Source organism: Colossoma macropomum, unplaced genomic scaffold (assembly GCF_904425465.1).
Source record: "Colossoma macropomum unplaced genomic scaffold, Colossoma_macropomum, whole genome shotgun sequence".
Taxonomy (NCBI): Eukaryota; Metazoa; Chordata; class Actinopteri; order Characiformes; family Serrasalmidae; genus Colossoma; species Colossoma macropomum.
Genome location: NW_023494806.1, coordinates 20,180,200 through 20,198,525, shown reverse-complemented (window position 1 = coordinate 20,198,525; position 18,326 = coordinate 20,180,200). Strand labels below are relative to the sequence as shown.

At 39.9% G+C, this 18,326-nt stretch overlaps 1 protein-coding gene across 1 annotated transcript in view; it reads left to right on the top strand.

The window, feature by feature from the left end:
- The first annotated feature begins 964 nt into the window (after window positions 1-964).
- stpg2 (sperm-tail PG-rich repeat containing 2) overlaps window positions 965-18,326 on the top strand; it is a 29,868-nt gene continuing 12,506 nt past the window's right edge. The window contains exons 1-3 of the mRNA XM_036599133.1: window positions 965-1,296; window positions 15,954-16,057; window positions 17,566-17,715. Of these exons, the coding sequence (XP_036455026.1) occupies window positions 1,176-1,296; window positions 15,954-16,057; window positions 17,566-17,715 (375 nt within the window). The 5' untranslated portion in view covers window positions 965-1,175. The remainder of the gene's footprint in view (window positions 1,297-15,953; window positions 16,058-17,565; window positions 17,716-18,326) is intronic.

The window sequence follows — 18,326 nt, the reverse complement described above, 5'->3', positions numbered from 1 at the left end:
CCTCAGCTGCTCAGTCAAACTAGCATGGCTGCTCCTGCTGTCGACAGTAATAAAGAAGCAGTTTTGTACTTTTTATGAGATTAAATTTGAATCTGTCAGCACACAGTCGCAGTAGTTAGATGTGTCTGTAATGCTGCCCGTAAAGGTCTGTTCTGAGAAGCTGGATTTATCACGAACGCAAAAGTTATCACTAATGTTAGCGGGCTAGCTTGTTGCTAGCTGCACTTGCCTTCACGGCGGCGTCCCATCATAGAGACCAGTAGAAGTTCCTGGTGGTGTCGGTGGTCACTGGTGGTGTTCTGTGTTTTCCTGATGGGATGATCTCTCAGTGTAGAGGACTCTAATGGTTTAACAGGTGCTCTGATTCCAGATAGAGTTTCAGTAACAGGGCATTCAGAGTGACCTCGCCACTCAGCATCAACACTTCAATTCAAAACGAGGAAAAAACTTCATATCCAGTTAAATATGTGACTTGAGGTTCCAGCTGCTTCACTGGGGTGAACAGTAAGATTCTTATGATTGTTTGAGGGTAAAGTCTGTGTTAACAGGACTCAATGCTTTATGTTCTTTATGTTTACAAACTTTCATCTGTGTGTAAAATGTCTTCTACCTCCAACTTCCACACATCTTTCACTGTAAAGTAAGTGGGACACAAAAGCCCAACAGAGGAATCGGCAATACCAAAGCGTAGATGCACCACAACGTGATAATATCAGAATAACTCGCTGAATAAAGTCTTCCACGTTTTACTAGTGAACATAAGTGAATGTGTGATGATCACGTGTGACGTTGTGCTCTTAAACTGCACACGTCATCACGGGTTTTATGTAGAAATCGTGTTTTACATGGCGGGAATGAGTGAAAACAGAACGGCTCAGGTTAAGACAGCTGGGCTGTTTCGCTTTAATCTCTGCTCCACAGTCCTAAACAAACGGGTCAGGCTTCCTATTCTCTTTCTCGAATATCCCGTTCCACCTTAAATGCCTCAGGCGCCGGAATGTAACTGCATCACCATTTAAGGTGGAACGGAGAATTCGAATGAAACGCCGTATCCAAGCGACGCGGTATCTAGGCAACCAAACGACGCGCTGACGGGAGTTCGCCTAGAGAAGTGTGACGCTGCTGTTCTGTTAATGATTAATAAATAAATAAAATACACGGTAATTACAGTGAGGATGTACAGCAGGGCTCCCAGAGTGACGGAGCTGAGCTCGGGAGGATCAACCAGCAGCGCCGTGGGGCCTGGAGCTTATCACACACACAGCGTAAACAACAACAACAACAACCGAGCACAGGGTAAGATAAACAACAACAACAACAACAGAGCACAGGGTAAGATAAACAACAACAACAACAGAGCACAGGGTAGGATAAACAACAACAACAACATAGCACAGGGTAAGATCAACAACAATAACAGAGCACAGGGTAAGATAAACAACAATAACAACCGAGCACAGGGTAAGATAAACAACAATAACAACCGAGCACAGGGTAAGATAAACAACAATAACAACAGAACACAGGGTAAGATCAACAGCAACAACAGAGCAGAGGGTAAGATAAACAACAATAACAACAGAGCACAGGGTAAGATCAACAACAGTAACAACAGAGCAGAGGGTAAGATAAACAACAATAACAACAGAGCACAGGGTAAGATCAACAACAGTAACAACAGAGCACAGGGTAAGATAAACAACAACAACAGTAACAACAGAGCACAGGGTAAGATCAACAACAAAAACAGAGCACAGGGTAAGATCAACAGCAACAACCGAGCACAGGGTAAGATAAACAACAATAACAACAGAGCACAGGGTAAGATAAACAACAACAACAACTGAGCACAGGGTAAGATCAACAACAACAACAGAGCACAGGGTAAGATCAACAGCAACAACAGAGCACAGGGTAAGATAAACAACAATAACAACATAGCACAGGGTAAGATAAACAACAACAACAACTGAGCACAGGGTAAGATCAACAGCAACAACAGAGCACAGGGTAAGATAAACAACAATAACAACCGAGCACAGGGTAAGATAAACAACAACAACAGAACACAGGGTAAGATCAACAACAACAACAGAGCACAGGGTAAGATAAACAACAATAACAACAGAGCACAGGGTAAGATAAACAACAACTGAGCACAGGATAAGATAAACAACAATAACAACAGAGCACAGGGTAAGATAAACAACAACAACAACTGAGCACAGGATAAGATAAACAACAATAACAACAGAGCACAGGGTAAGATAAACAACAATAACAACAGAGCACAGGGTAAGATAAACAACAACAACAGAGCACAGGGTAAGATAAACAACAACAACAGAGCACAGAGTAAGATCAACAACAACAACAACCGAGCACAGGGTAAGATAAACAACAACAACAGAGCACAGGGTAAGATCAACAACAACAACAACCGAGCACAGGGTAAGATAAACAACAACAACAGAGCACAGGGTAAGATCAACAACAATAACAACCGAGCACAGGGTAAGATAAACAACAACAACAGAACACAGGGTAAGATCAACAACAGTAACAACAGAGCACAGGGTAAGATAAACAACAACAACAACAACAACAGAGCACAGGATAAGATCAACAACAGTAACAACAGAGCACAGGGTAAGATCAACAACAACAACAACAGAGCACAGGGTAAGATCAACAACAACAACAACAACAGAGCACAGGGTAAGATAAACAACAATAACAACAACAACAGAGCACAGGGTAAGATAAACAACAGTAACAACAGAGCACAGGGTAAGATCAACAACGACAACAACAACCGAGCACAGGGTAAGACCAACAACAACAACAGAGCACAGGATAAGATAAACAACAATAACAACAGAGCACAGGGTAAGATAAACAACAATAACAATAGAGCACAGGGTAAGATAAACAACAACAACAACCGAGCACAGGGTAAGATAAACAACAACAACAACTGAGCACAGGGTAAGATCAACAACAACAGCAGAGCACAGGGTAAGATCAACAGCAACAACAGAGCACAGGGTAAGATAAACAACAATAACAACATAGCACAGGGTAAGATAAACAACAATAACAACCGAGCACAGGGTAAGATAAACAACAACAACAGAACACAGGGTAAGATCAACAACAACAACAGAGCACAGGGTAAGATAAACAACAATAACAACAGAGCACAGAGTAAGATCAACAACAACAACAACCGAGCACAGGGTAAGATAAACAACAACAACAGAGCACAGGGTAAGATCAACAACAGTAACAACAGAGCACAGGGTAAGATAAACAACAACAACAGCACAGGGTAAGATCAACAACAACAACAACAGAGCACAGGGTAAGATCAACAACAACAACAGAGCACAGGGTAAGATCAACAACAACAACAACAACAGAGCACAGGGTAAGATAAACAACAATAACAACAACAACAGAGCACAGAGTAAGATAAACAACAGTAACAACAGAGCACAGGGTAAGATCAACAACGACAACAACAACCGAGCACAGGGTAAGACCAACAACAACAACAGAGCACAGGGTAAGATAAACAACAATAACAACAGAGCACAGGGTAAGATAAACAACAATAACAATAGAGCACAGGGTAAGATAAACAACAACAACAACCGAGCACAGGGTAAGATAAACAACAGTAACAACAGAGCACAGGGTAAGATAAACAACAACAACAGTAACAACAGAGCACAGGGTAAGATCAACAACAAAAACAGAGCACAGGGTAAGATCAACAGCAACAACCGAGCACAGGGTAAGATAAACAACAATAACAACAGAGCACAGGGTAAGATAAACAACAACAACAACTGAGCACAGGGTAAGATCAACAACAACAACAGAGCACAGGGTAAGATCAACAGCAACAACAGAGCACAGGGTAAGATAAACAACAATAACAACATAGCACAGGGTAAGATAAACAACAATAACAACCGAGCACAGGGTAAGATAAACAACAACAACAGAACACAGGGTAAGATCAACAACAACAACAGAGCACAGGGTAAGATAAACAACAATAACAACAGAGCACAGGGTAAGATAAACAACAACTGAGCACAGGATAAGATAAACAACAATAACAACAGAGCACAGGGTAAGATAAACAACAATAACAACAGAGCACAGGGTAAGATAAACAACAACAACAGAGCACAGAGTAAGATCAACAACAACAACAACCGAGCACAGGGTAAGATAAACAACAACAACAGAGCACAGGGTAAGATCAACAACAACAACAACCGAGCACAGGGTAAGATCAACAACAACAACAGAGCACAGGGTAAGATCAACAACAATAACAACCGAGCACAGGGTAAGATAAACAACAACAACAGAACACAGGGTAAGATCAACAACAGTAACAACAAAGCACAGGGTAAGATAAACAACAACAACAACAACAACAACAGAGCACAGGATAAGATCAACAACAGTAACAACAGAGCACAGGGTAAGATCAACAACAACAACAACAGAGCACAGGGTAAGATCAACAACAACAACAACAACAATAGAGCACAGGGTAAGATAAACAACAACAACAACCGAGCACAGGGTAAGATAAACAACAATAACAACAGAGCACAGGGTAAGATAAACAACAACAACAACTGAGCACAGGGTAAGATCAACAACAACAGCAGAGCACAGGGTAAGATCAACAGCAACAACAGAGCACAGGGTAAGATAAACAACAATAACAACATAGCACAGGGTAAGATAAACAACAATAACAACCGAGCACAGGGTAAGATAAACAACAACAACAGAACACAGGGTAAGATCAACAACAACAACAGAGCACAGGGTAAGATAAACAACAATAACAACAGAGCACAGAGTAAGATCAACAACAACAACAACCGAGCACAGGGTAAGATCAACAACAATAACAGAGCACAGGGTAAGATCAACAACAACAACAACCGAGCACAGGGTAAGATAAACAACAACAACAGAGCACAGGGTAAGATCAACAACAATAACAACAGAGCACAGGGTAAGATAAACAACAATAACAACAGAGCACAGGGTAAGATAAACAACAACAACAGAGCACAGGGTAAGATAAACAACAATAACAACAGAGCACAGGGTAAGATAAACAACAACAACAACAGAGCACAGGGTAAGATAAACAACAACAACAGAGCACAGGGTAAGATCAAACAACAATAACAACAGAGCACAGGGTAAGATCAACAACAACAACAACTAGAGCACAGGGTAAGATAAACAACAACAACAACCGAGCACAGGGTAAGATAAACAACAATAACAACAGAGCACAGGGTAAGATAAACAACAACAACAACTGAGCACAGGGTAAGATCAACAACAACAACAGAGCACAGGGTAAGATAAACAACAATAACAACAGAGCACAGGGTAAGATAAACAACAACAACAACAACAGAGCACAGGGTAAGATCAACAACAATAACAACAGAGCACAGGGTAAGATAAACAACAAACAACAGACCACAGGGTAAGATCAACAACAACAACAGAGCACAGGGTAAGATCAACAACAATAACAACAGAGCACAGGGTAAGATCAACAACAACCGAGCACAGGGTAAGATAAACAACAATAACAACAGAGCACAGGGTAAGATAAACAACAAACAACAGAGCACAGGGTAAGATAAACAACAAACAACAGAGCACAGGGTAAGATAAACAACAATAACAACAGAGCACAGGGTAAGATAAACAACAATAACAACAGAGCACAGGGTAAGATCAACAACAACAACAACCGAGCACAGGGTAAGATACAACAACAACAACAGAGCACAGGGTAAGATCAACAACAACAACAACCGAGCACAGGGTAAGATAAACAACAACAACAGAGCACAGGGTAAGATCAACAACAATAACAACAGAGCACAGGGTAAGATAAACAACAATAACAACAGAGCACAGGGTAAGATCAACAACAGTAACAACAGAGCACAGGGTAAGATAAACAACAATAACAACAGAGCACAGGGTAAGATCAACAACAACAACAACAGAGCACAGGGTAAGATAAACAACAACAACAACAGATCACAGGGTAAGATAAACAACAATAACAACCGAGCACAGGGTAAGATAAACAACAATAACAACAGAGCACAGGGTAAGATCAACAACAGTAACAACAGAGCACAGGGTAAGATAAACAACAACAACAACAGAGCACAGGGTAAGATAAACAACAATAACAACAACAGAGCACAGGGTAAGATAAACAACAAAACAACAGAGACACAGGGTAAGATCAACAACAACAACAGAGCACAGGGTAAGATAAACAACAATAACAACAGAGCACAGGGTAAGATAAACAACAATAACAGAGCACAGGGTAAGATAAACAACAGTAACAACAGAGCACAGGGTAAGATCAACAGCAACAACAGAGCACAGGGTAAGATAAACAACAATAACAACCGAGCACAGGGTAAGATAAACAACAATCAACAACAGAGCACAGGGTAAGATAAACAACAACAAACAGAGCACAGGGTAAGATAAACAACAACAACAGAGCACAGGGTAGGATAAACAACAACAACAACCGAGCACAGGGTAAGATAAACAACAAAACAACAGAGCACAGGGTAAGATCAACAACAACAACAACCGAGCACAGGGTAAGATAAACAACAACAACAGAGCACAGGGTAAGATCAACAACAATAACAACCGAGCACAGGGTAAGATAAACAACAACAACAGAACACAGGGTAAGATCAACAACAGTAACAACAGAGCACAGGGTAAGATAAACAACAACAACAACAACAACAGAGCACAGGATAAGATCAACAACAGTAACAACAGAGCACAGGGTAAGATCAACAACAACAACAACAGAGCACAGGGTAAGATCAACAACAACAACAACAGAGCACAGGGTAAGATAAACAACAATAACAACAACAACAGAGCACAGGGTAAGATAAACAACAGTAACAACAGAGCACAGGGTAAGATCAACAACGACAACAACAACCGAGCACAGGGTAAGACCAACAACAACAACAGAGCACAGGATAAGATAAACAACAATAACAACAGAGCACAGGGTAAGATAAACAACAATAACAATAGAGCACAGGGTAAGATAAACAACAACAACAACCGAGCACAGGGTAAGATAAACAACAACAACAACTGAGCACAGGGTAAGATCAACAACAACAGCAGAGCACAGGGTAAGATCAACAGCAACAACAGAGCACAGGGTAAGATAAACAACAATAACAACATAGCACAGGGTAAGATAAACAACAATAACAACCGAGCACAGGGTAAGATAAACAACAACAACAGAACACAGGGTAAGATCAACAACAACAACAGAGCACAGGGTAAGATAAACAACAATAACAACAGAGCACAGAGTAAGATCAACAACAACAACAACCGAGCACAGGGTAAGATAAACAACAACAACAGAGCACAGGGTAAGATCAACAACAGTAACAACAGAGCACAGGGTAAGATAAACAACAACAACAGAGCACAGGGTAAGATCAACAACAACAACAACAGAGCACAGGGTAAGATCAACAACAACAACAGAGCACAGGGTAAGATCAACAACAACAACAACAACAGAGCACAGGGTAAGATAAACAACAATAACAACAACAACAGAGCACAGAGTAAGATAAACAACAGTAACAACAGAGCACAGGGTAAGATCAACAACGACAACAACAACCGAGCACAGGGTAAGACCAACAACAACAACAGAGCACAGGGTAAGATAAACAACAATAACAACAGAGCACAGGGTAAGATAAACAACAATAAACAATAGAGCACAGGGTAAGATAAACAACAACAACAACCGAGCACAGGGTAAGATAAACAACAGTAACAACAGAGCACAGGGTAAGATAAACAACAACAACAGTAACAACAGAGCACAGGGTAAGATCAACAACAAAAACAGAGCACAGGGTAAGATCAACAGCAACAACCGAGCACAGGGTAAGATAAACAACAATAACAACAGAGCACAGGGTAAGATAAACAACAACAACAACTGAGCACAGGGTAAGATCAACAACAACAACAGAGCACAGGGTAAGATCAACAGCAACAACAGAGCACAGGGTAAGATAAACAACAATAACAACATAGCACAGGGTAAGATAAACAACAATAACAACCGAGCACAGGGTAAGATAAACAACAACAACAGAACACAGGGTAAGATCAACAACAACAACAGAGCACAGGGTAAGATAAACAACAATAACAACAGAGCACAGGGTAAGATAAACAACAACTGAGCACAGGATAAGATAAACAACAATAACAACAGAGCACAGGGTAAGATAAACAACAATAACAACAGAGCACAGGGTAAGATAAACAACAACAACAGAGCACAGAGTAAGATCAACAACAACAACAACCGAGCACAGGGTAAGATAAACAACAACAACAGAGCACAGGGTAAGATCAACAACAACAACAACCGAGCACAGGGTAAGATCAACAACAACAACAGAGCACAGGGTAAGATCAACAACAATAACAACCGAGCACAGGGTAAGATAAACAACAACAACAGAACACAGGGTAAGATCAACAACAGTAACAACAGAGCACAGGGTAAGATAAACAACAACAACAACAACAACAACAGAGCACAGGATAAGATCAACAACAGTAACAACAGAGCACAGGGTAAGATCAACAACAACAACAACAGAGCACAGGGTAAGATCAACAACAACAACAACAATAGAGCACAGGGTAAGATAAACAACAACAACAACCGAGCACAGGGTAAGATAAACAACAATAACAACAGAGCACAGGGTAAGATAAACAACAACAACAACTGAGCACAGGGTAAGATCAACAACAACAGCAGAGCACAGGGTAAGATCAACAGCAACAACAGAGCACAGGGTAAGATAAACAACAATAACAACATAGCACAGGGTAAGATAAACAACAATAACAACCGAGCACAGGGTAAGATAAACAACAACAACAGAACACAGGGTAAGATCAACAACAACAACAGAGCACAGGGTAAGATAAACAACAATAACAACAGAGCACAGAGTAAGATCAACAACAACAACAACCGAGCACAGGGTAAGATCAACAACAATAACAGAGCACAGGGTAAGATCAACAACAACAACAACCGAGCACAGGGTAAGATAAACAACAACAACAGAGCACAGGGTAAGATCAACAACAATAACAACAGAGCACAGGGTAAGATAAACAACAATAACAACAGAGCACAGGGTAAGATAAACAACAACAACAGAACACAGGGTAAGACCAACAACAGTAACAACAGAGCACAGGGTAAGATAAACAACAATAACAACAGAGCACAGGGTAAGATCAACAACAACAACCGAGCACAGGGTAAGATAAACAACAACAACAACAGATCACAGGGTAAGATAAACAACAATAACAACCGAGCACAGGGTAAGATAAACAACAATAACAACAGAGCACAGGGTAAGATCAACAACAGTAACAACAGAGCACAGGGTAAGATAAACAACAACAACAACAACAATGGAGCACAGGGTAAGATAAACAACAATAACAACAACAGAGCACAGGGTAAGATAAACAACAACAACAACAGAGCACAGGGTAGGATAAACAACAACAACAACATAGCACAGGGTAAGATCAACAACAATAACAGAGCACAGGGTAAGATAAACAACAATAACAACAACAGAGCACAGGGTAAGATAAACAACAATAACAGAGCACAGGGTAAGATAAACAACAGTAACAACAGAGCACAGGGTAAGATAAACAACAACAACAACAGAGCACAGAGTAAGATAACAACAACAACCGAGCACAGGGTAAGATAAACAACAACAACAGAGCACAGGGTAAGATCAACAACAACAACAACCGAGCACAGGGTAAGATAAACAACAACAACAGAGCACAGGGTAAGATCAACAACAATAACAACAGAGCACAGGGTAAGATAAACAACAATAACAACAGAGCACAGGGTAAGATAAACAACAACAACAGAACACAGGGTAAGATCAACAACAGTAACAACAGAGCACAGGGTAAGATAAACAACAATAACAACAGAGCACAGGGTAAGATCAACAACAACAACCGAGCACAGGGTAAGATAAACAACAACAACAACAGATACAGGGTAAGATCAACAACAGTACCAACAGAAGCACAGGGTAAGAGAAACAACAAATACAAAACCGAGCACAGGGTAGATCAACAAACACACCGATGCACAGGTAAGATAAACAACAACAACAACAGATCACAGGGTAAGATAAACAACATAAACAAAGAGCCAGGGTAGAGAAACAAACAATAACACCGAGACAGGGTTAGATAAACAGCATAACACAACGAGCACAGTAAGATAAACAACCAATAACAACAGAACACAGGGAAGATCAACAGCAAAACAGAGCACAGGGTAAGATAAACAACAATAACAACAGAGCACGGGGAAGATCAACAACATTAACAAACAGAGCAGGGAGGGTAGATAAACAACAATAACAACAGAGCACAGGGTAAGATCAACAACAGTAACAACAGAGCACAGTGGTAAGATAAAACAACAACAACAGTAACAAACAGAGCACAGGGTAAGATCAACAACAAAAACAGAGCACAGGGGTAAGATAACAGCAACAAACCGAGCACAGGTAAGATAAACAACAATACAAACAGAGGCACAGCGGTAAGATAAACAACACCAAACAAACGGAGCACAGGGTAAGATCAACAACAACAACAGAGAAGGGGTAGATCAACAGCAAAAACAGAGACAGGGAAGATAAAACAACAAAAACAAACATAGCAAGGGTAAGATAAACAACAACAACAAATGAGCACAGGGTAGATCAAACAGCAACAACGAGCAAGGTAAGATAAAAACAACAATAAACAACATAGCACAGGGTAAGATAAACAACAATAACAACCGAGCACAGGGTAAGATAAAACAACAACACAGAACACAGGGTAAGATCAACAACAACAACGAGCACAGGGTAGATAAACAACAATAACAACAGAGCACAGGTAAGATAAACAACATCTGAGCACAGGATAAGATAAACAACAATAACAACAAGAGCACAGGTAGATAAACAACAACAACAACTGAGCCCACAGGATAAGAAAACAACAATAACAACAGAGCACAGGGTAAGATAAACAACAATAACAACAGAGCACAGGGTAAGATAAACAACAACAACAGAGCACAGGGTAAGATAAACAACAACAACAGAGCACAGAGTAAGATCAACAACAACAACAACCGAGCACAGGGTAAGATAAACAACAACAACAGAGCACAGGGTAAGATCAACAACAACAACAACCGAGCACAGGTAAGATAAACAACAACAACAGAGCACAGGGTAAGATCAACAACAATAACAACCGAGCACAGGGTAAGATAAACAACAACAACAGAACACAGGGTAAGATCAACAACAGTAACAACAGAGCACAGGGTAAGATAAACAACAACAACAACAACAACAGAGCACAGGATAAGATCAACAACAGTAACAACAGAGCACAGGGTAAGATCAACAACAACAACAACAGAGCACAGGGTAAGATCAACAACAACAACAACAACAGAGCACAGGGTAAGATAAACAACAATAACAACAACAACAGAGCACAGGGTAAGATAAACAACAGTAACAACAGAGCACAGGGTAAGATCAACACGACAAACAACAACCGAGCACAGGGTAAGACCACAACAACAACAGAGCACAGGATAAGATAAACAACAATAACAACAGAGCACAGGGTAAGATAAACAACAATAACAATAGAGCACAGGGTAGATAAACAACAACAACAACGAGCACAGGGTAAGATAAACAACAACAACAACTGAGCACAGGGTAAGATCAACAACAACAGCAGAGCACAGGGTAAGATCAACAGCAACAACAGAGCACAGGGTAAGATAAACAACAATAACAACATAGCACAGGTAAGATAAACAACAATAACAACCGAGCACAGGGTAAGATAAACAACAACAACAGAACACAGGGTAAGATCAACAACAACAACAGAGCACAGGGTAAGATAAACAACAATAACAACAGAGCACAGAGTAAGATCAACAACAACAACAACCGAGCACAGGGTAAGATAAACAACAACAACAGAGCACAGGGTAAGATCAACAACAGTAACAACAGAGCACAGGGTAAGATAAACAACAACAACAGAGCACAGGGTAAGATCAACAACAACAACAACAGAGCACAGGGTAAGATCAACAACAACAACAACAACAGAGCACAGGGTAAGATCAACAACAACAACAACAACAGAGCACAGGGTAAGATAAACAACAATAACAACAACAACAGAGCACAGAGTAAGATAAACAACAGTAACAACAGAGCACAGGGTAAGATCAACAACGACAACAACAACCGAGCACAGGGTAAGACCAACAACAACAACAGAGCACAGGGTAAGATAAACAACAATAACAACAGAGCACAGGGTAAGATAAACAACAATAACAATAGAGCACAGGGTAAGATAAACAACAACAACAACCGAGCACAGGGTAAGATAAACAACAGTAACAACAGAGCACAGGGTAAGATAAACAACAACAACAGTAACAACAGAGCACAGGGTAAGATCAACAACAAAAACAGAGCACAGGGTAAGATCAACAGCAACAACCGAGCACAGGGTAAGATAAACAACAATAACAACAGAGCACAGGGTAAGATAAACAACAACAACAACTGAGCACAGGGTAAGATCAACAACAACAACAGAGCACAGGGTAAGATCAACAGCAACAACAGAGCACAGGGTAAGATAACAACAATAACAACATAGCACAGGGTAAGATAAACAACAATAACAACCGAGCACAGGGTAAGATAAACAACAACAACAGAACACAGGGTAAGATCAACAACAACAACAGAGCACAGGGTAAGATAAACAACAATAACAACAGAGCACAGGGTAAGATAAACAACAACTGAGCACAGGATAAGATAAACAACAATAACAACAGAGCACAGGGTAAGATAAACAACAATAACAACAAAGCACAGGGTAAGATAAACAACAACAACAGAGCACAGAGTAAGATCAACAACAACAACAACCGAGCACAGGGTAAGATAAACAACAACAACAGAGCACAGGGTAAGATCAACAACAACAACAACCGAGCACAGGGTAAGATAACAACAACAACAGAGCACAGGGTAAGATCAACAACAATAACAACCGAGCACAGGGTAAGATAAACAACAACAACAGAACACAGGGTAAGATCAACAACAGTAACAACAGAGCACAGGGTAAGATAAACAACAACAACAACAACAACAATAGAGCACAGGGTAAGATAAACAACAACAACAACCGAGCACAGGGTAAGATAAACAACAATAACAACAGAGCACAGGGTAAGATAAACAACAACAACAACTGAGCACAGGGTAAGATCAACAACAACAGCAGAGCACAGGGTAAGATCAACAGCAACAACAGAGCACAGGGTAAGATAAACAACAATAAACAACATAGCACAGGGTAAGATAAACAACAATAACAACCGAGCACAGGGTAAGATAAACAACAACAACAGAACACAGGGTAAGATCAACAACAACAACAGAGCACAGGGTAAGATAAACAACAATAACAACAGAGCACAGAGTAAGATCAACAACAACAACAACCGAGCACAGGGTAAGATCAACAACAATAACAACAGAGCACAGGGTAAGATCAACAACAGTAACAACAGAGCACAGGGTAAGATAAACAACAACAACAACAGAGCACAGGGTAAGATCAACAACAACAACAACAGAGCACAAGGTAAGATCAACAACAACAACAACAACAGAGCACAGGGTAAGATAAACAACAATAACAACAACAACAGAGCACAGAGTAAGATAAACAACAGTAACAACAGAGCACAGGGTAAGATCAACAACGACAACAACAAACCGAGCACAGGGTAAGACCAACAACAACAACAGAGCACAGGGTAAGATAAACAACAATAACAACAGAGCACAGGGTAAGATAAACAACAATAACAATAGAGCACAGGGTAAGATAAACAACAACAACAACCGAGCACAGGGTAAGATAAACAACAATAACAACAGAGCACAGGGTAAGATAAACAACAACAACAACTGAGCACAGGGTAAGATCAACAACAACAACAGAGCACAGGGTAAGATCAACAGCAACAACAGAGCACAGGGTAAGATAAACAACAATAACAACATAGCACAGGGTAAGATAAACAACAATAACAACCGAGCACAGGGTAAGATAAACAACAACAACAGAGCACAGGGTAAGATCAACAACAACAACAGAGCACAGGGTAAGATAAACAACAATAACAATAGAGCACAGGGTAAGATAAACAACAACAACAACCGAGCACAGGGTAAGATAAACAACAACAACAACCAAGCACAGGGTAAGATAAACAACAACAACAACTGAGCACAGGATAAGATAAACAACAATAACAACAGAGCACAGGGTAAGATAAACAACAATAACAACAGAGCACAGGGTAAGATAAACAACAACAACAACAGAGCACAGAGTAAGATCAACAACAACAACAACCGAGCACAGGGTAAGATAAACAACAACAACAGAGCACAGGGTAAGATCAACAACAACAACAACCGAGCACAGGGTAAGATAAACAACAACAACAGAGCACAGGGTAAGATCAACAACAATAACAACCGAGCACAGGGTAAGATAAACAACAACAACAGAACACAGGGTAAGATCAACAACAGTAACAACAGAGCACAGGGCAAGATAAACAACAATAACAACAGAGCACAGGGTAAGATAAACAACAACAACAACAGAGCACAGGGTAAGATAAACAACAACAACAGAACACAGGGTAAGATCAACAACAGTAACAACAGAGCACAGGGTAAGATAAACAACAACAACAGAGCACAGGGTAAGATCAACGACAGTAACAACAGAGCACAGGGTAAGATAAACAACAACAACAGAACACAGGGTAAGATCAACAACAATAACAACAACAGAGCACAGGGTAAGATAAACAACAACAATAGAACACAGGGTAAGATAAACAACAACAACAGAACACAGGGTAAGATCAACAACAATAACAACAACAGAGCACAGGGTAAGATAAACAACAACAACAGAACACAGGGTAAGATCAACAACAGTAACAACAGAGCACAGGGTAAGATCAACAACAATAACAACAGACCACAGGGTAAGATCAACAACAACTGAGCACAGGGTAAGATAAACAACAACAACAACAGAGCACAGGGTAAGATCAACAACAACAACAGAGCACAGGGTAAGATCAACAACAACAACAGAGCACAGGGTAAGATAAACAACAACAACAACAGAGCACAGGGTAAGATCAACAACAACAACAGAGCACAGGGTAAGATCAACAACAACAACAGAACACAGGGTAAGATAAACAACAATAACAACAGAGCACAGGGTAAGATAAACAACAATAACAACCGAGCACAGGGTAAGATAAACAACAACAACAACAGAGCACAGGGTAAGATAAACAACAACAACAGAGCACAGGGTAAGATAAACAACAACAACAACAACCGAGCCCAGGGTAAGATAAAAAACAACAACAACAACAACTGAGCACAGGGTAAGATAAACAACAACAACAACCGAGCACAGGGTAAGATCAACAACAACAACAGAGCACAGGGTAAAATGAACAACAACAACAGAGCACATAGATTTTTAACTGAACCGTTTATAACCCGTTTCCCGGTTCTGTTCTGTTTCCTCAGACAGTTATGCTCCGTTCCTGTCACTGTCCAGCCGGCCATCTGTGTTTGAGTCTGCCAGTGCCTTTTCTCCCGGTCCTGGTCACTACGACATTGGGGTCATCAGGGTGAGAACGGGGGACAAACAATCCCTGATCATGCACAACAGATTAATACCTGCTCTGAGGCCTTTCAACCAGTATGTGGCGCTAAAGCATCTTCAGGAGCTTTGAGCAATGAACTACGGACCAACATTCTCAGAGTGGATACTGAATAATTCATAGCAGATACTGAATAATTCAGGGTAGATACTGAATAATTTATAGTGGATACTGAATAATTCAGAGTAGATACTGAATAAATCATATTAGACACTGAATAATTCAGGGTAGATAATGAATAATTTATAGTGCATACTAAATAATTCAGAGTAGATACTGAATAATGTATAGTGGATACTGAATAATTCAGAGTAGATATTGAATAATTTGTAGTGCATGCTAAATAATTCAGAGTAGATGCTGAATAATTCAGAGTAGATACTGAATAATGTATAGTGGATACTGAATAATTCAGAGTAGATATTGAATAATGTATAGTGGATACTGAATAATTCAGAGTAGATGCTGAATAATTCAGAGTAGATACTGAATAATGTATAGTGGATACTGAATAATTCAGAATAGATACTGAATAATTTGTAGTGCATACTAAATAATTCAGAGTAGATACTGAATAATGTATAGTGGATACTGAATAATTCAGAGTAGATATTGAATAATTTGTAGTGCATGCTAAATAATTCAGAGTAGATGCTGAATAATTCAGAGTAGATACTGAATAATGTATAGTGGATACTGAATAATTCAGAGTAGATATTGAATAATTTGTAGTGCATGCTAAATAATTCAGAGTAGATGCTGAATAATTCAGAGTAGATATTGAATAATTTGTAGTGCATGCTAAATAATTCAGAGTAGATGCTGAATAATTCAGAGTAGATATTGAATAATTTGTAGTGCATGCTAAATAATTCAGAGTAGTTCAGAATAATTCAGAGTAGATACTGAATAAAGTATAGTGGGTACTGAATAATTCAGAGTAGACACTGAATAATTCAAAGTAGTTGCTGAATAATTCAGAGTGGATACTGAATAATTTGTAGTAGATCCTGAATAATTTATAGTGGATACTAAATAATTCAGAGTAGTTGCTGAATAATTCAGAGTGGATACTGAATAATTCAGAGTAGTTGCTGAATAATTCAGAGTGGATACTGAATAATTCAGAGTAGATCCTGAATAATTTATAGTGGATACTAAATAATTCAGAGTAGTTGCTGAATAATTTAGAGTGGATACTGAATAATTTATAGTGGATACTAAATAATTCAGAGTAGTTGCTGAATAATTCAGAGTGGATACTGAATAATTCAGAGTAGATACTGAATAATTCATATTCTTTAATGAATTTTTCTTAGTATATATATAATAACTCAGAGCAGATACTGAATAATCCACCACTGAATACTAATTCTGTAGATTAATAAGTGAATAATAAGCCAGTAACTTCTGGTTTAGAACCCTTCTGTTCTGACTGACGGCTGAGTGTGTGTGTGGTTCTGTGTGTTCTGCAGGCTCCAGTACCCGGAGGTCAGTCCCTGCAGAACCGTTCTAGACGTTTTGAGGAGTTTGAGTCGGATGTGCCGGGTCCAGGAGCGTATGACATCACCCAGACCCCGGGACCCAAACCTGGTCCCCCCTACCTCACAGAGCGCAGCAGCAAGGTGGGCTTCACTGAGTCGTCTGCAGCCGAGACTGACGATGGCAGTAAAATAATAACTCAGATTATCATTATTATCTACGTTTATCAGCAGTACAGAGAGAGATTTATGAGTCTCGTCTGTCTGAGTGTGTCAGAAAAGCGTTGAGGAGGTGACTCTACTGAGTCAGTCCTGGACGACCTGACTCCAAAAAAGTTGGGACGGGGGCCTGTTTACCACTGTGTTTCATCACCTCTTCTTTAACTACACTGTAAGTGTTTGGGAACTGAGGAGACACTGCTGTAGTTTAGAAAGTGAAATGTTTTCCTGTTCTTGTTTGATACAGGATTTCAGCTGATCATCAGTTCAGGGGCTCATTTGTCATATTTTTCATTTAATAATACGCCAAATGTTATCAGTGGTGACAGATCTGGACTGCAGTCTGGTCAGTTTAGCACCCGGACTCTTTTAATATGGAGCAATGCTGCTGTAATACATGCAGAATGTGGTTTAACATTGTCTTGCTGAAATAATCAAGGCCTTCCCTGAAAAAGACGTCGTCTGGATGGCAGCATATGTTGCCAAAACATGTTTATATCATTCAGCATTAATGGTGCCTTCACAGATGTGTGTGT